Source organism: Oncorhynchus masou, unplaced genomic scaffold (assembly GCF_036934945.1).
Source record: "Oncorhynchus masou masou isolate Uvic2021 unplaced genomic scaffold, UVic_Omas_1.1 unplaced_scaffold_1016, whole genome shotgun sequence".
Classification (NCBI taxonomy): Eukaryota; Metazoa; Chordata; class Actinopteri; order Salmoniformes; family Salmonidae; genus Oncorhynchus; species Oncorhynchus masou.
Window position 1 is genome coordinate 82,501 of NW_026999864.1, and position 20,000 is coordinate 102,500.

The window sequence follows — 20,000 nt, forward strand, 5'->3', positions numbered from 1 at the left end:
TGATTCAGGTCCTGAGCTACAGGCAGTTAGATCCTTGATTCAGGTCCTGAGCTACAGACAGTTAGATCCTTGATTCAGGTCCTGAGCTACAGACAGTTAGATCCTTGATTCAGGTCCTGAGCTACAGACAGTTAGATCCTTGATTCAGGTCCTGAGCTACAGACAGTTAGATCCTTGATTCAGGTCCTGAGCTACAGGCAGTTAGATCCTTGATTCAGGTCCTGAGCTACAGACAGTTAGATCCTTGATTCAGGTCCTGAGCTACAGACAGTTAGATCCTTGATTCAGGGCCTGAGCTACAGACAGTTAGATCCTTGATTCAGGTCCTGAGCTACAGACAGTTAGATCCTTGATTCAGGTCCTGAGCTACAGACAGTTAGATCCTTGATTCAGGTCCTGAGCTACAGACAGTTAGATCCTTGATTCAGGTCCTGAGCTACAGACAGTTAGATCCTTGATTCAGGTCCTGAGCTACAGGCAGTTAGATCCTTGATTCAGGTCCTGAGCTACAGACAGTTAGATCCTTGATTCAGGTCCTGAGCTACAGGCAGTTAGATCCTTGATTCAGGTCCTGAGCTACAGGCAGTTAGATCCTTGATTCAGGTCCTGAGCTACAGGCAGTTAGATCCTTGATTCAGGTCCTGAGCTACAGGCAGTTAGATCCTTGATTCAGGTCCTGAGCTACAGGCGGTTAGATCCTTGATTCAGGTCCTGAGCTACAGACAGTTAGATCCTTGATTCAGGTCCTGAGCTACAGACAGTTAGATCCTTGATTCAGGGCCTGAGCTACAGACAGTTAGATCCTTGATTCAGGGCCTGAGCTACAGACAGTTAGATCCTTGATTCAGGTCCTGAGTCCTGAGCTACAGACAGTTAGATCCTTGATTCAGGTCCTGAGCTACAGACAGTTAGATCCTTGATTCAGGTCCTGAGCTACAGACAGTTAGATCCTTGATTCAGGTCCTGAGCTACAGACAGTTAGATCCTTGATTCAGGTCCTGAGCTACAGACAGTTAGATCCTTGATTCAGGTCCTGAGCTACAGACAGTTAGATCCTTGATTCAGGTCCTGAGCTACAGACAGTTAGATCCTTGATTCAGGTCCTGAGCTACAGACAGTTAGATCCTTGATTCAGGTCCTGAGCTACAGACAGTTAGATCCTTGATTCAGGTCCTGAGCTACAGACAGTTAGATCCTTGATTCAGGTCCTGAGCTACAGACAGTTAGATCCTTGATTCAGGTCCTGAGCTACAGACAGTTAGATCCTTGATTCAGGTCCTGAGTCCTGAGCTACAGACAGTTAGATCCTTGATTCAGGTCCTGAGCTACAGACAGTTAGATCCTTGATTCAGGTCCTGAGCTACAGACAGTTAGATCCTTGATTCAGGTCCTGAGCTACAGGCGGTTAGATCCTTGATTCAGGTCCTGAGCTACAGACAGTTAGATCCTTGCTTCAGGGCCTGAGCTACAGACAGTTAGATCCTTGATTCAGGTCCTGAGCTACAGACAGTTAGATCCTTGATTCAGGTCCTGAGCTACAGACAGTTAGATCCTTGATTCAGGTCCTGAGCTACAGACAGTTAGATCCTTGATTCAGGTCCTGAGCTACAGACAGTTAGATGTCTTGATTCAGGTCCTGAGCTACAGGCAGTTAGATCCTTGATTCAGGTCCTGAGCTACAGACAGTTAGATCCTTGATTCAGGTCCTGAGCTACAGGCAGTTAGATCCTTGATTCAGGTCCTGAGCTACAGGCAGTTAGATCCTTGATTCAGGTCCTGAGCTACAGGCGGTTAGATCCTTGATTCAGGGCCTGAGCTACAGGCAGTTAGATCCTTGATTCAGGTCCTGAGCTACAGACAGTTAGATCCTTGATTCAGGGCCTGAGCTACAGGCAGTTAGATCCTTGATTTAGGTCCTGAGTCCTGAGCTACAGACAGTTAGATCCTTGATTCAGGTCCTGAGCTACAGACAGTTAGATCCTTGATTCAGGTCCTGAGCTACAGACAGTTAGATCCTTGATTCAGGTCCTGAGCTACAGACAGTTAGATCCTTGATTCAGGTCCTGAGCTACAGATAGTTAGATCCTTGATTCAGGTCCTGAGCTACAGACAGTTAGATCCTTGATTCAGGTCCTGAGTCCTGAGCTACAGACAGTTAGATCCTTGATTCAGGTCCTGAGCTACAGACAGTTAGATCCTTGATTCAGGTCCTGAGCTACAGACAGTTAGATCCTTGATTCAGGTCCTGAGCTACAGACGGTTAGATCCTTGATTCAGGTCCTGAGCTACAGGCAGTTAGATCCTTGATTCAGGTCCTGAGCTACAGACAGTTAGATCCTTGATTCAGGTCCTGAGCTACAGACAGTTAGATCCTTGATTCAGGTCCTGAGCTACAGACAGTTAGATCCTTGATTCAGGTCCTGAGCTACAGACAGTTAGATCCTTGATTCAGGGCCTGAGCTACAGACAGTTAGATCCTTGATTCAGGTCCTGAGCTACAGACAGTTAGATCCTTGATTCAGGTCCTGAGTCCTGAGCTACAGGCAGTTAGATCCTTGATTCAGGTCCTGAGCTACAGACAGTTAGATCCTTGATTCAGGTCCTGAGCTACAGACAGTTAGATCCTTGATTCAGGTCCTGAGCTACAGACAGTTAGATCCTTGATTCAGGTCCTGAGCTACAGACAGTTAGATCCTTGATTCAGGTCCTGAGCTACAGACAGTTAGATCCTTGATTCAGGTCCTGAGCTACAGACAGTTAGATCCTTGATTCAGGTCCTGAGCTACAGGCAGTTAGATCCTTGATTCAGGTCCTGAGCTACAGACAGTCCCTAGATCCTTGATTCAGGTCCTGAGCTACAGACAGTTAGATCCTTGATTTAGGTCCTGAGCTACAGGCAGTTAGATCCTTGATTCAGGTCCTGAGCTACAGACAGTTAGATCCTTGATTCAGGGCATGAGCTACAGACAGTTAGATCATTGATTCAGGTCCTGAGCTACAGACAGTTAGATCCTTGATTCAGGTCCTGAGCTACAGACAGTTAGATCCTTGATTCAGGTCCTGAGCTACAGGCAGTTAGATCCTTGATTCAGGGCCTGAGCTACAGACAGTTAGATCCTTGATTCAGGGCCTGAGCTACAGACAGTTAGATCCTTGAGTCAGGGCCTGAGCTACAGACAGTTAGATCCTTGATTCAGGGCCTGAGCTACAGACAGTTAGATCCTTGATTCAGGGCCTGAGCTACAGACAGTTAGATCCTTGATTCAGGTCCTGAGCTACAGACAGTTAGATCCTTGATTCAGGGCCTGAGCTACAGACAGTTAGATCCTTGATGCAGGTCCTGAGCTACAGACAGTTAGATCCTTGATTCAGGTCCTGAGCTACAGACAGTTAGATCCTTGATTCAGGTCCTGAGCTACAGGCAGTTAGATCCTTGATTCAGGTCCTGAGTCCTGAGCTACAGACAGTTAGATCCTTGATTCAGGTCCTGAGCTACAGGCAGTTAGATCCTTGATTCAGGGCCTGAGCTACAGACAGTTAGATCCTTGATTCAGGTCCTGAGCTACAGGCAGTTAGATCCTTGATTCAGGTCCTGAGCTACAGACAGTTAGATCCTTGATTCAGGTCCTGAGCTACAGACAGTTAGATCCTTGATTTAGGTCCTGAGCTACAGGCAGTTAGATCCTTGATTCAGGTCCTGAGCTACAGACAGTTAGATCCTTGATTCAGGGCATGAGCTACAGACAGTTAGATCATTGATTCAGGTCCTGAGCTACAGACAGTTAGATCCTTGATTCAGGTCCTGAGCTACAGACAGTTAGATCCTTGATTCAGGTCCTGAGCTACAGGCAGTTAGATCCTTGATTCAGGGCCTGAGCTACAGACAGTTAGATCCTTGATTCAGGGCCTGAGCTACAGACAGTTAGATCCTTGATTCAGGGCCTGAGCTACAGACAGTTAGATCCTTGATTCAGGGTCCTGAGCTACAGACAGTTAGATCCTTGATTCAGGGCCTGAGCTACAGACAGTTAGATCCTTGATTCAGGTCCTGAGCTACAGACAGTTAGATCCTTGATTCAGGGCCTGAGCTACAGACAGTTAGATCCTTGATGCAGGTCCTGAGCTACAGACAGTTAGATCCTTGATTCAGGTCCTGAGCTACAGACAGTTAGATCCTTGATTCAGGTCCTGAGCTACAGGACAGTTAGATCCTTGATTCAGGTCCTGGTCCTGAGCTACAGACAGTTAGATCCTTGATTCAGGTCCTGAGCTACAGGCAGTTAGATCCTTGATTCAGGGCCTGAGCTACAGACAGTTAGATCCTTGATTCAGGGCCTGAGCTACAGACAGTTAGATCCTTGATTCAGGGCCTGAGCTACAGACAGTTAGATCCTTGATTCAGGGCCTGAGCTACAGACAGTTAGATCCTTGATTCAGGGCCTGAGCTACAGACAGTTAGATCCTTGATTCAGGTCCTGAGCTACAGACAGTTAGATCCTTGATTCAGGGCCTGAGCTACAGACAGTTAGATCCTTGATGCAGGTCCTGAGCTACAGACAGTTAGATCCTTGATTCAGGTCCTGAGCTACAGACAGTTAGATCCTTGATTCAGGTCCTGAGCTACAGGCAGTTAGATCCTTGATTCAGGTCCTGAGTCCTGAGCTACAGACAGTTAGATCCTTGATTCAGGTCCTGAGCTACAGGCAGTTAGATCCTTGATTCAGGTCCTGAGCTACAGGCAGTTAGATCCTTGATTCAGGTCCTGAGCTACAGACAGTTAGATCCTTGATTCAGGTCCTGAGCTACAGGCAGTTAGATCCTTGATTCAGGTCCTGAGCTACAGACAGTTAGATCCTTGATTCAGGTCCTGAGCTACAGACAGTTAGATCCTTGATTCAGGTCCTGAGCTACAGACAGTTAGATCCTTGATTCAGGTCCTGATCCTACCTGATCCTACCTGATCCTACTTGATCCAACCTTATTCTACCTGATCCAACTTGATCCTGCCTGATTCTACCTGATTCTACCTGATTCTACCTGAATCTACCTGAATCGACCTGATCCTACCTGATCCTACCTGATCCAACCTGATCCTACCTGATCCTGCCTGATCCTACCTGATCCTACCTGATCCAACCTGATCCTACCTGATCCAACCTGATCCTGCCTGATCCTACCTGATCCTGCCTGATCCAACCTGATTCTACCTGATCCAACCTGATCCAACCTTATTCTACCTGATCCAACTTGATCCTGCCTGATTCTACCTGAATCTACCTGATCCTACCTGATCCGGTAATTGGGACAGTGCTCTGATGCTGGTCTTTGGGACTTTGCTCTGATGCTGGTCATAGGGACAGTGCTCTGATGCTGGTCTTTGGGACTTTGCTCTGATGCAGGTCATAGGGACAGTGCTCTGATGCTGGTCATAGGGACAGTGCTCTGATGCTGGTCATAGGGACAGTGCTCTGATGCTGGTCTTTGGGACTTTGCTCTGATGCTGGTCATTGGGACAGTGCTCTGATGCTGGTCATAGGGACAGTGCTCTGATGCTGGTCATTGGGACAGTGCTCTGATGCTGGTCTTTGGGACAGTGCTCTGATGCTGGTCATAGGGACAGTGCTCTGATGCTGGTCTTTGGGACTTTGCTCTGATGCAGGTCATAGGGACAGTGCTCTGATGCTGGTCATAGGGACAGTGCTCTGATGCTGGTCATAGGGACAGTGCTCTGATGCTGGTCATAGGGACAGTGCTCTGATGCTGGTCTTTGGGACTTTGCTCTGATGCAGGTCATAGGGACAGTGCTCTGATGCTGGTCTTTGGGACTTTGCTCTGATGCAGGTCATAGGGACAGTGCTCTGATGCTGGTCATAGGGACAGTGCTCTGATGCTGGTCATAGGGACAGTGCTCTGATGCTGGTCTTTGGGACTTTGCTCTGATGCTGGTCATTGGGACAGTGCTCTGATGCTGGTCATAGGGACAGTGCTCTGATGCTGGTCATTGGGACAGTGCTCTGATGCTGGTCTTTGGGACAGTGCTCTGATGCTGGTCTTTGGGACTTTGCTCTGATGCTGGTCATTGGGACAGTGCTCTGATGCTGGTCATAGGGACTTTGCTCTGATGCTGGTCTTTGGGACTTTGCTCTGATGCTGGTCATAGGGACAGTGCTCTGATGCTGGTCTTTGGGACTTTGCTCTGATGCAGGTCATAGGGACAGTGCTCTGATGCTGGTCATAGGGACAGTGCTCTGATGCTGGTCTTTGGGACTTTGCTCTGATGCTGGTCATTGGGACAGTGCTCTGATGCTGGTCATTGGGACAGTGCTCTGATGCAGGTCTTTGGGACAGTGCTCTGATGCTGGTATTTGGGACTTTGCTCTGATGCTGGTCGTTGGGACAGTGCTCTGATGCAGGTCTTTGGGACAGTGCTCTGATGCTGGTCTTTGGGACTTTGCTCTGATGCTGGTCTTTGGGACAGTGCTCTGATGCTGGTCTTTGGGACTTTGCTCTGATGCTGGTCATTGGGACAGTGCTCTGATGCAGGTCTTTGGGACAGTGCTCTGATGCTGGTCATTGGGACAGTGCTCTGATGCTGGTCATTGGGACAGTGCTCTGATGCTGGTCATAGGGACAGTGCTCTGATGCTGGTCATAGGGACAGTGCTCTGATGCTGGTCTTTGGGACAGTGCTCTGATGCTGGTCTTTGGGACAGTGCTCTGATGCTGGTCATTGGGACAGTGCTCTGATGCTGGTCATAGGGACAGTGCTCTGATGCTGGTCTGATAACTCTGTGTGTATTAGATGAGGAGGGACCTGCAGCATTGGGACAGTGCTCTGATGCTGGTCTGATAACTCTGTGTGTATTAGATGAGGAGGGATCTGCAGCATTGGGACAGTGCTCTGATGCTGGTCATTGGGACAGTGCTCTGATGCTGGTCATAGGGACAGTGCTCTGATGCTGGTCTGATAACTCTGTGTGTATTAGATGAGGAGGGACCTGCAGCATTGGGACAGTGCTCTGATGCTGGTCATTGGGACAGTGCTCTGATGCTGGTCTGATAACTCTGTGTGTATTAGATGAGGAGGGACCTGCAGCATTGGGACAGTGCTCTGATGCTGGTCTGATAACTCTGTGTGTATTAGATGAGGAGGGACCTGCAGCATTGGGACAGTGCTCTGATGCTGGTCATTGGGGCAGTGTTCTGATGCTGGTCATTGGGACAGTGCTCTGATGCTGGTCTGATAACTCTGTGTGTATTAGATGAGGAGGGACCTGCAGCATTGGGACAGTGCTCTGATGCTGGTCATTGGGACAGTGCTCTGATGCTGGTCATTGGGACAGTGCTCTGATGCTGGTCTGATAACTCTGTGAGTATTAGATGAGGAGGGACCTGCAGCATTGGGACAGTGCTCTGATGCTGGTCATTGGGACAGTGCTCTGATGCTGGTCTGATAACTCTGTGTTTATTAGATGAGGAGGGACCTGCAGCATTGGGACAGTGCTCTGATGCTGGTCATTGGGACAGTGCTCTGATGCTGGTCATAGGGACAGTGCTCTGATGCTGGTCATTGGGACAGTGCTCTGATGCTGGTCATTGGGACAGTGCTCTGATGCTGGTCATTGGGACAGTGCTCTGATGCTGGTCTAATAACTCTGTGTGTATTAGATGAGGAGGGACCTGCAGCATTGGGACAGTGCTCTGATGCTGGTCTGATAACTCTGTGTGTATTAGATGAGGAGGGACCTGCAGCATTGGGACAGTGCTCTGATGCTGGTCATTGGGACAGTGCTCTGATGCTGGTCATAGGGACAGTGCTCTGATGCTGGTCATTGGGACAGTGCTCTGATGCTGGTCATTGGGACAGTGCTCTGATGCTGGTCATTGGGACAGTGCTCTGATGCTGGTCTAATAACTCTGTGTGTATTAGATGAGGAGGGACCTGCAGCATTGGGACAGTGCTCTGATGCTGGTCTGATAACTCTGTGTGTATTAGATGAGGAGGGACCTGCAGCATTGGGACAGTGCTCTGATGCTGGTCATTGGGACAGTGCTCTGATGCTGGTCTAATAACTCTGTGTGTATTAGATGAGGAGGGACCTGCAGCATTGGGACAGTGCTCTGATGCTGGTCTGATAACTCTGTGTGTATTAGATGAGGAGGGACCTGCAGCATTGGGACAGTGCTCTGATGCTGGTCATAGGGACAGTGCTCTGATGCTGGTCTGATAACTCTGTGTGTATTAGATGAGGAGGGACCTGCAGCATTGGGACAGTGCTCTGATGCTGGTCTGATAACTCTGTGTGTATTAGATGAGGAGGGACCTGCAGCATTGGGACAGTGCTCTGATGCTGGTCATTGGGACAGTGCTCTGATGCTGGTCTGATAACTCTGTGTTTATTAGATGAGGAGGGACCTGCAGCATTGGGACAGTGCTCTGATGCTGGTCTAAAAACTCTGTGTGTATTAGATGAGGAGGGACCTGCAGCATTGGGACAGTGCTCTGATGCTGGTCATAGGGACAGTGCTCTGATGCTGGTCTGATAACTCTGTGTGTATTAGATGAGGAGGGACCTGCAGCATTGGGACAGTGCTCTGATGCTGGTCATTGGGACAGTGCTCTGATGCTGGTCTGATTACTCTGTGTGTATTAGATGAGGAGGGACCTGCAGCATTGGGACAGTGCTCTGATGCTGGTCATAGGGACAGTGCTCTGATGCTGGTCATTGGGACAGTGCTCTGATGCTGGTCTGATTACTCTGTGTGTATTAGATGAGGAGGGACCTGCAGCATTGGGACAGTGCTCTGATGCTGGTCATTGGGACAGTGCTCTGATGCTGGTCATTGGGACAGTGCTCTGATGCTGGTCTGATAACTCTGTGTGTATTAGATGAGGAGGGACCTGCAGCATTGGGACAGTGCTCTGATGCTGGTCATAGGGACAGTGCTCTGATGTTGGTCTGATAACTCTGTGTTTATTAGATGAGGAGGGACCTGCAGCATTGGGACAGTGCTCTGATGCTGGTCATTGGGACAGTGCTCTGATGCTGGTCATTGGGACAGTGCTCTGATGCTGGTCATTGGGACAGTGCTCTGATGCTGGTCATTGGGACAGTGCTCTGATGCTGGTCATTGGGACAGTGCTCTGATGCTGGTCTGATAACTCTGTGTGTATTAGATGAGGAGGGACCTGCAGCATTGGGACAGTGCTCTGATGCTGGTCTTTGGGACAGTGCTCTGATGCTGGTCTTTGGGACAGTGCTCTGATGCTGGTCTGATAACTCTGTGTTTATTAGATGAGGAGGGACCTGCAGCATTGGGACAGTGCTCTGATGCTGGTCATTGGGACAGTGCTCTGATGCTGGTCTGATAACTCTGTGTTTATTAGATGAGGAGGGACCTGCAGCATTGGGACAGTGCTCTGATGCTGGCCAAGAGACTGGCTGAGGACCAGATACCGTTCATATCGAAGGAGTACGCTGTTCAACTGGAGTTCATGTAAGATACACACACACACACACACACACACACACACACACACACACACACACACACATACATGGTGGTTGGTACAGTACATATTATTTATTTTAGTTTCATGGTCTAGTTTTTGATGTCTCTCTCTCTCTCTTTGTCTCTCTCTCTCTCTTTGTCTCTCTCTCTGCCTCTCTCGTTGTCTCTCTCTCTGCCTCTCTCTTTGACTCTCTCTCTCTTTGACTCTCTCTCTCTCTTTGACTCTCTCTCTTTGACTCTCTCTCTCTCTCTGTCTCTCTCTCTCTCTTTGTCTCTCTCTCTCTTTGACTCTCTCTCTGTCTTTGTCTCTCTCTCTCTGCCTCTCTCTTTGTCTCGCTCTCTGTCTCTCTCTCTCTCTCTGTCTCTCTCTCTCTCTCTGTCTCTCTCTCTCTCTGTCTCTCTCTCTTTGACTCTCTCTCTCTCTTTGACTCTCTCTCTCTCTGTCTCTCTCTCTCTCTTTGACTCTCTCTCTGTCTTTGTCTCTCTCTCTCTGCCTCTCTCTTTGTCTCTCTCTCTGCCTCTCTCTTTGTCTCTCTCTCTCTCTCTCTCTCTCTCTCTCTCTCTCTCTCTCTCTCTCTCTCTCTCTCTCTCTCTCTGTAGAGGAGACTATGTGAATGCCCTGTCTCACTATGAGAAAGGTATGACCCACAACAACAAGGCAAGTCACCACTATCCTCTGCAGTGTGTGTTGTGGTTTTGTTTTTCCGTACAAGCTTTTATTTTCTGTATTAAAGGTGTTAAAAATCTCCTACCCTCTTTCCTCCTTTTTACACCTGTGTGTGTGTGTGTGTGTGTGTGTGTGTGTGTGTGTGTGTGTGTGTGTGTGTGTGTGTGTGTGTGTGTGTGTGTGTGTGTGTGGTTCCAGGAGCATGATGAGGCATGTCAGGGGGGTGTGGCCAGGATGTCAATCAGGATGGGTGACATCAGAAGAGGCGCGGCCCAGGCCATCTCTCACCCGAGCAGAGGCCTGAAGAAAGACTGTGGAGTCATACTGGAGAACATGAAGGTATCACTCTCTACCTCTATCTCTCTCTATTTCTATCTGTCCTGAAGGTATCACTCTACCTCTATCTCTCTCTGTTTCTATCTGTCCTGAAGGTATCACTCTACCTCTATCTCTCTCTGTTTCTATCTGTCCTGAAGGTATCACTCTCTACCTCTATCTCTCTCTATTTCTATCTGTCCTGAAGGTATCACTCTACCTCTATCTCTCTCTGTTTCTATCTGTCCTGAAGGTATCACTCTACCTCTATCTCTCTCTGTTTCTATCTGTCCTGAAGGTATCACTCTCTACCTCTATCTCTCTCTATTTCTATCTGTCCTGAAGGTATCACTCTACCTCTATCTCTATCTGTCCTGAAGGTATCACTCTACCTCTTTCTCTATCTATTTCTATCTGTCCTGAAGGATCACTCTTTACCTCTATCTCTCTCTGTTTCTATCTGTCCTGAAGGTATCACTCTCTACCTCTATCTCTCTATTTCTATCTGTCCTGAAGGTATCACTCTCTATCTCTCTCTATTTCTATTTCTTCTTCTCTGTCTATATCAGAAGAGACAGTAGTAATTCTCCCTCCCTGTCTGTATCAGAAGAGACAGTAGTAATTCTCTCTGTCTGTATCAGAAGAGACAGTAGTAATTCTCTCTGTCTGTATCAGAAGAGACAGTAGTAATTCTCCCTCTCTGTCTGTATCAGAAGAGACAGTAGTAATTCTCCCTCTCTGTCTGTATCAGAAGAGACAGTAGTAATTCTCTCTGTCTGTATCAGAAGAGACAGTAGTAATTCTCTCTCTCTGTCTGTATCAGAAGAGACAGTAGTAATTCTCTCTGTCTGTATCAGAAGAGACAGTAGTAATTCTCCCTCTCTGTCTATATCAGAAGAGACAGTAGTAATTCTCTCTGTCTGTATCAGAAGAGACAGTAGTAATTCTCCCTCTCTGTCTGTATCAGAAGAGACAGTAGTAATTCTCTCTGTCTGTCTATATCAGAAGAGACAGTAGTAATTCTCTCTGTCTGTATCAGAAGAGACAGTAGTAATTCTCCCTCTCTGTCTATATCAGAAGAGACAGTAGTAATTCTCCCTCTCTGTCTATATCAGAAGAGACAGTAGTAATTCTCTCTGTCTGTATCAGAAGAGACAGTAGTAATTCTCTCTGTCTGTATCAGAAGAGACAGTAGTAATTCTCCCTCTCTGTCTGTATCAGAAGAGACAGTAGTAATTCTCTCTGTCTGTATCAGAAGAGACAGTAGTAATTCTCTCTGTCTGTATCAGAAGAGACAGTAGTAATTCTCTCTGTCTGTATCAGAAGAGACAGTAGTAATTCTCTCTGTCTGTATCAGAAGAGACAGTAGTAATTCTCTGTCTGTGTTGTGTTTCTACAGCAGTTCTCTGAAGCAGCCCAGCTGTATGAGAAGGGGCAGTACTATGACAAGGCTGCCTCAGTCTACATACGCTGCAAGAACTGGTGAGATGAACACACACACACACACACACACACACACACACACACACACACACACACACACACACACACACACACACACACACACATATACACACACACATATACACACATATACACACACACATGCTCTAATATTTTCAGCCAACGTCTCTCTCTCTCTCTCTCTCTGTCTCTCATGTCTCTCATATCTCTCTGTCTCTCTCTCTCTCGGTCTCTCTCTCTCTCTCTCTCGGTCTCTCTCTGTCTCTCATGTCTCTCATATCTCTCTGTCTCTCTCTCTCTCTCTGTCTCTCTCTCTCTGTCTCTCTCCTCTCTCTCTCTCTGTCTCTCATATCTCTCTCTCTCTGTCTCTCTCTCTCTCGGTCTCTCATATCTCTCTCTGTCTCTCTCTCTGTCTCTCTCTCTGTCTCTCTCTCTGTCCATCTCTCTGTCTCTCTCTCTCTCTCTGTCTCTCTCTCTCTCTGTCTCTCTCTCTGTCTCTCTCTCTCTGTCTCTCTCTCTGTCTCTCTCTCTCTGTCTCTCTCTCTGTCTCTCTCTCTGTCTCTCTCTCTCTGTCTCTCTCTCTGTCTCTCATATCTCTCTCTGTCTCTCTCTCTGTCTCTCTCTCTGTCTCTCTCTCTGTCTCTCTCTCTGTCTCTCTCTCTGTCTCTCTCTCTCTCTGTCGCTCTCTCTGTCTCTCTCTCTGTCTCTCTCTCTCTCTGTCTCTCATATCTCTCTCTGTCTCTCTCTCATATCTCTCTCTGTCTCTCTCTGTCTCTCTCTCTCTGTCTCTCATATCTCTCTCTGTCTCTCTCTCTGTCTCTCTCTCTGTCTCTCTCCCTGTCTCTCTCTCTGTCTCTGTCTCTCTCTCTGTCTCTCTCTCTGTCTCTCTCTCTGTCTCTCTCTCTGTCTCTCTCTCTCTGTCTCTATCTCTCTCTGTCTCTATCTCTCTCTGTCTCTCTCTCTCTGTCTCTCTCTCTCTCTGTGTCTCTCTCTCTGTGTCTCTTTCTCTGTCTCTCTCTCTCTCTCTCTCAGGTCTAAGGTAGGAGAGTTACTTCCTCAGGTCTCCTCTCCTAAGATCCACCTGCAGTACGCCAAGGCCAAGGAGGTGGATGGCAAGTAGGTACAACCTCCATGGTTTAAGTAGACGGTGTGAGGGACTGGGATAATATTATGGTTTAAGGAGACAGTGTGAGGGATAATATTATGGTTTAAGGAGACAGTGTGAGGGACTGGGATAATATTATGGTTTAAGGAGACAGGGTGAGGGACTGGGATAATATTATGGTTTACGGAGACAGTGTGAGGGATAATATTATGGTTTAAGGAGACAGTGTGAGGGATAATATTATGGTTTAAGGAGACAGTGTGAGGGATAATATTATGGTTTAAGGAGGCAGTGTGAGGGACTGGGATAATATTATGGTTTAAGTAGACAGTGTGAGGGATAATATTATGGTTTAAGGAGGCAGTGTGAGGGATAATATTATGGTTTAAGAAGACAGTGTGAGGGACTGGGATAATATTATGGTTTAAGGAGACAGTGTGAGGGACTGGGATAATATTATGGTTTAAGGAGACAGTGTGAGGGATAATATTATGGTTTAAGGAGGCAGTGTGAGGGATAATATTATGGTTTAAGGAGACAGTGTGAGGGACTGGGATAATATTATGGTTTAAAGAGACAGTGTGAGGGACTGGGATAATATTATGGTTTAAGGAGACAGTGTGAGGGACTGGGATAATATTATGGTTTAAGGAGACAGTGTGAGGGATAATATTATGGTTTAAGGAGACAGTGTGAGGGACTGGGATAATATTATGGTTTAAGTAGACAGTGTGAGGGACTGGGATAATATTATGGTTTAAGGAGACAGTGTGAGGGATAATATTATGGTTTAAGGAGACAGTGTGAGGGACTGGGATAATATTATGGTTTAAGGAGACAGTGTGAGGGATAATATTATGGTTTAAGGAGGCAGTGTGAGGGACTGGGATAATATTATGGTTTAAGGAGGCAGTGTGAGGGACTGGGATAATATTATGGTTTAAGGAGACAGTGTGAGGGATAATATTATGGTTTAAGGAGGCAGTGTGAGGGATAATATTATGGTTTAAGGAGACAGGGTGAGGGACTGGGATAATATTATAGTTTAAGGAGACAGTGTGAGGGATAATATTATGGTTTAAGGAGGCAGTGTGAGGGATAATATTATGGTTTAAGGAGACAGTGTGAGGGACTGGGATAATATTATGGTTTAAGGAGACAGGGTGAGGGATAATATTATAGTTTAAGGAGACAGTGTGAGGGACTGGGATAATATTATAGTTTAAGGAGACAGTGTGAGGGATAATATTATGGTTTAAGGAGACAGTGTGAGGGACTGGGATAATATTATGGTTTAAGGAGGCAGTGTGAGGGATAATATTATGGTTTAAGGAGGCAGTGTGAGGGATAATATTATGGTTTAAGGAGACAGTGTGAGGGACTGGGATAATATTATAGTTTAAGGAGACAGTTTGAGGGATAATATTATGGTTTAAGGAGACAGTGTGAGGGACTGGGATAATATTATGGTTTAAGGAGACAGTGTGAGGGATAATATTATGGTTTAAGGAGACAGTGTGAGGGACTGGGATAATATTATGGTTTAAGGAGGCAGTGTGAGGGACTGGGATAATATTATGGTTTAAGGAGACAGTGTGAGGGATAATATTATGGTTTAAGGAGACAGTGTGAGGGACTGGGATAATATTATGGTTTAAGGAGACAGTGTGAGGGACTGGGATAATATTATGGTTTAAGGAGACAGTGTGAGGGATAATATTATAGTTTAAGGAGACAGTGTGAGGGACTGGGATAATATTATAGTTTAAGGAGACAGTGTGAGGGATAATATTATGGTTTAAGGAGACAGTGTGAGGGACTGGGATAATATTATGGTTTAAGGAGACAGTGTGAGGGACTGGGATAATATTATGGTTTAAGGAGACAGTGTGAGGGACTGGGATAATATTATGGTTTAAGGAGACAGTGTGAGGGACTGGGATAATATTATGGTTTAAGGAGACAGTGTGAGGGATAATATTATGGTTTAAGGAGACAGTGTGAGGGACTGGGATAATATTATGGTTTAAGGAGACAGTGTGAGGGACTGGGATAATGTTATGGTTTAAGGAGGCAGTGTGAGGGACTGGGATAATATTATGGTTTAAGGAGACAGTGTGAGGGATAATATTATGGTTTACGGAGGCATTGTGAGGGACTGGGATAATGTTATGGTTTAAGGAGGCAGTGTGAGGGACTGGGATAATATTATGGTTTAAGGAGGCAGTGTGAGGGATAATATTATGGTTTAAGGAGACAGTGTGAGGGACTGGGATAATATTATGGTTTAAGGAGACAGTGTGAGGGACTGGGATAATGTTATGGTTTAAGGAGAGTGTGAGGGACTGGGATAATATTATGGTTTAAGGAGACAGTGTGAGGGACTGGGATAATATTATGGTTTAAGGAGACAGTGTGAGGGATAATATTATGGTTTAAGGAGACAGTGTGAGGGACTGGGATAATATTATGGTTTAAGGAGGCAGTGTGAGGGACTGGGATAATATTATGGTTTAAGTAGACAGTGTGAGGGATAATATTATGGTTTAAGGAGACAGTGTGAGGGACTGGGATAATATTATGGTTTAAGGAGACAGGGTGAGGGACTGGGATAATATTATGGTTTAAGGAGTCAGTGTGAGGGATAATATTATGGTTTAAGGAGTCAGTGTGAGGGATAATATTATGGTTTAAGGAGACAGTGTGAGGGACTGGGATAATATTATGGTTTAAGGAGACAGTGTGAGGGATAATATTATGGTTTAAGGAGACAGTGTGAGGGACTGGGATAATGTTATGGTTTAAGGAGACAGTGTGAGGGACTGGGATAATATTATGGTTTAAGGAGGCAGTGTGAGGGATAATATTATGGTTTAAGGAGGCAGTGTGAGGGATAATATTATGGTTTAAGGAGACAGTGTGAGGGACTGGGATAATATTATGGTTTAAGGAGACAGTGTGAAGGATAATATTATGGTTTAAGGAGACAGTGTGAGGGATAATATTATGGTTTAAGGAGACAGTGTGAGGGACTGGGATAATATTATGGTTTAAGGAGGCAGTGTGAGGGATAATATTATGGTTTAAGGAGACAGTGTGAGGGACTGGGATAATATTATGGTTTAAGGAGACAGTGTGAGGGATAATATTATGGTTTAAGGAGACAGTGTGAGGGACTGGGATAATATTATGGTTTAAGGAGGCAGTGTGAGGGATAATATTATGGTTTAAGGAGACAGTGTGAGGGACTGGGATAATATTATGGTTTAAGGAGACAGTGTGAGGGATAATATTATGGTTTAAGGAGACAGTGTGAGGGACTGGGATAATATTATGGTTTAAGGAGACAGTGTGAGGGATAATATTATGGTTTAAGGAGACAGTGTGAGGGACTGGGATAATATTATGGTTTAAGGAGACAGTGTGAGGGACTGGGATAATGTTGTGTGTGTCAGATTTAAGGAGGCTGCCCAGGCCTATGAGAGTGCCAGGGACTGGGACAACGTGATCCGGGTGTTGCTGGATCACCTCAACAACCCTGAAGACGCCGTCCGTATTGTCAGGGAGACGCAGAGCATCGACGGGGCCAAGATGGTTGCCAGGTGGGGACAGACGGATAGACAGACAGACAAACAGATCAGAGGGACAGTCACACAGTCAGAGAGACAGTCACACAGTCAGAGAGACAGTCACACAGTCAGAGAGACAGTCACACAGTCAGAGAGACAGTCACACAGTCAGAGAGACAGTCACACAGTCAGCGAGACAGTCACACATTCAGCGGGACATACAGTCAGGCAGCGAGACAGACAGTCAGGCAGCGAGACAGACAGTCAGGCAGCGAGACAGACAGACAGACAGGCAGCGAGACAGACAGACAGGCAGCGAGACAGACAGTCAGGCAGCGAGACAGACAGTCAGGCAGCGAGACAGACAGTCAGGCAGCGAGACAGACAGACAGGCAGCGAGACAGACAGACAGGCTGCGAGACAGGCAGCGAGACAGTCAGTCACTGAGACAGACAGGTAGCGAGACAGACAGTCAGGCAGCGAGACAGACAGACAGGCAGCGAGACAGACAGGCAGCGAGACAGACAGACAGGCAGCGATTCAGTCAGGCAGCGAGACAGACAGGCAGCGAGACAGACAGACAGGCAGCGATTCAGTCAGGCAGCGAGACAGTCAGGCAGCGAGACAGACAGACAGGCAGCGAGACAGGCAGTCATGCAGCGAGACAGGCAGTCAGGCAGCGAGACAGGCAGTCAGGCAGCGAGACAGGCAGGCAGCGAGACAGACAGACAGGCAGCGAGACAGACAGACAGGCAGCGAGACAGACAGGCAGCGAGACAGTCAGGCAGCGAGACAGACAGTCAGGCAGCGAGACAGACAGACAGGCAGCGAGACAGACAGTCAGCCAGACAGGCAGCGAGACACAGACAGACAGGCAGCGAGACAGACAGACAGACAGGCAGCGAGACAGACAGACAGGCAGCGAGACAGACAGACAGACAGGCAGCGAGACAGTATGTCACTGAGACAGACAGGTAGCGAGACAGGCTGCGAGACAGACAGTCAGGCTGCGAGACAGACAGTCAGGCTGCGAGACAGACAGTCAGGCTGCGAGACAGACAGGCAGCGAGACAGTCAGGCAGCGAGACAGACAGACAGGCAGCGAGACAGACAGTCAGCCAGACAGGCAGCGAGACACAGACAGACAGGCAGCGAGACAGACAGACAGACAGGCAGCGAGACAGACAGACAGGCAGCGAGACAGACAGACAGACAGGCAGCGAGACAGTCAGTCACTGAGACAGACAGGTAGCGAGACAGGCTGCGAGACAGACAGTCAGGCTGCGAGACAGACAGTCAGGCTGCGAGACAGACAGTCAGGCTGCGAGACAGACAGGCAGCGAGACAGTCAGGCAGCGAGACAGACAGTCAGGCAGCGAGACAGACAGTCAGGCAGCGAGACAGACAGACAGGCAGCGAGACAGTCAGGTAGCGAGACAGACAGTCAGTCAGCGAGACAGACAGTCAGCCAGACAGACAGGCAGCGAGACAGACAGACAGACAGGCAGCGAGACAGACAGACAGACAGGCAGCGAGACAGACAGACAGGCAGCGAGACAGACAGACAGGCAGCGAGACAGTCAGTCACTGAGACAGACAGGTAGCGAGACAGGCTGCGAGACAGACAGTCAGGCTGCGAGACAGACAGTCAGGCTGCGAGACAGACAGTCAGGCTGCGAGACAGACAGTCAGGCTGCGAGACAGACAGACAGGCAGCGAGACAGTCAGTCACTGAGACAGACAGGTAGCGAGACAGGCTGCGAGACAGACAGTCAGGCTGCGAGACAGACAGTCAGGCTGCGAGACAGACAGTCAGGCAGTGAGACAGACAGTCAGGCAGCGAGACAGACAGTCAGGCAGCGAGACAGACAGTCAGGCAGCGAGACAGACAGTCAGGCAGCGAGACAGGCAGCGAGACAGACAGCGAGACAGACAGACAGGCAGCGAGACAGACAGGCAGCCAGACAGGCAGCCAGACAGACAGGCAGCCAGACAGACAGACAGGCAGCGAGACAGACAGACAGGCAGCGAGACAGACAGACAGGCAGCGAGACAGACAGACAGGCAGCGAGACAGACAGACAGGCAGCGAGACAGACAGACAGGTAGCGAGACAGACAGTCAGGCAGCGAGACAGACAGTCAGGCAGCGAGACAGACAGACAGGCAGCGAGACAGACAGACAGACAGGCAGCGAGACAGACAGACAGTCAGGCAGCGAGACAGACAGACAGTCAGGCAGCGAGACAGACAGACAGTCAGGCAGCGAGACAGACAGACAGTCAGGCAGCGAGACAGACAGACAGTCAGGCAGCGAGACAGACAGACAGGCAGCGAGACAGACAGACAGGCAGCGAGACAGACAGACAGGCAGCGAGACAGACAGTCAGCGAGTTAGTCAGTCAGCGAGTTAGTCAGTCAGCGAGTTAGTCAGTCAGCGAGTTAGTCAGGCAGCGAGTTAGTCAGTCAGCGAGTTAGTCAGGCAGCGAGTTAGTCAGTCAGCGAGTTAGTCAGGCAGCGAGTTAGTCAGTCAGCGAGTCAGTCAGTCAGCGAGTCAGTCAGTCAGCGAGTCAGTCAGGCAGCGAGTCAGTCAGGCAGCGAGTCAGTCAGTCAGCGAGTCAGTCAGGCAGCGACAGTCAGTCAGGCAGCGAGTCAGTCAGGCAGCGAGTCAGTCAGGCAGCAGTCAGTCAGTCAGCGAGTTAGTCAGGCAGCGAGTCAGTCAGGCAGCGAGTCAGTCAGTCAGCGAGTTAGTCAGGCAGCGAGTTAGTCAGGCAGCGAGTTAGTCAGGCAGCGAGTTAGTCAGGCAGCAGTTAGTCAGTCAGCGAGTTAGTCAGGCAGCGAGTTAGTCAGTCAGCGAGTTAGTCAGGCAGCGAGTTAGTCAGGCAGCGAGTTAGTCAGTCAGCGAGTTAGTCAGGCAGCGAGTTAGTCAGTCAGCGAGTTAGTCAGTCAGCGAGTTAGTCAGGCAGCGAGTTAGTCAGGCAGCGAGTTAGTCAGTCAGCGAGTTAGTCAGGCAGCGAGTTAGTCAGTCAGCGAGTTAGTCAGGCAGCGAGTTAGTCAGTCAGCGAGTTAGTCAGGCAGCGAGTTAGTCAGTCAGCGAGTTAGTCAGTCAGCGAGTTAGTCAGTCAGCGAGTTAGTCAGGCAGCGAGTTAGTCAGGCAGCGAGTTAGTCAGGCAGCGAGTTAGTCAGTCAGCGAGTTAGTCAGTCAGCGAGTTAGTCAGGCAGCGAGTCAGTCAGTCAGTCATCGAGTTAGTCAGGCAGCGAGTTAGTCAGTCAGCGAGTTAGTCAGTCAGCGAGTTAGTCAGTCAGCGAGTTAGTCAGTCAGCGAGTTAGTCAGTCAGCGAGTTAGTCAGTCAGCGAGTCAGTCAGGCAG

General features: G+C 48.2%; 1 protein-coding gene across 1 annotated transcript in view; it reads left to right on the forward strand.

Moving 5' to 3' along the window:
* The window catches only part of LOC135528684 (WD repeat-containing protein 19-like), a 71,246-nt gene that overhangs the window by 27,112 nt on the left and 24,134 nt on the right, over window positions 1-20,000 (forward strand). Inside the window, 6 exon segments of the mRNA XM_064957795.1 lie at window positions 9,388-9,497; window positions 10,113-10,170; window positions 10,378-10,518; window positions 11,894-11,976; window positions 12,991-13,074; window positions 16,519-16,665. Of these exon segments, the coding sequence (XP_064813867.1) occupies window positions 9,388-9,497; window positions 10,113-10,170; window positions 10,378-10,518; window positions 11,894-11,976; window positions 12,991-13,074; window positions 16,519-16,665 (623 nt within the window).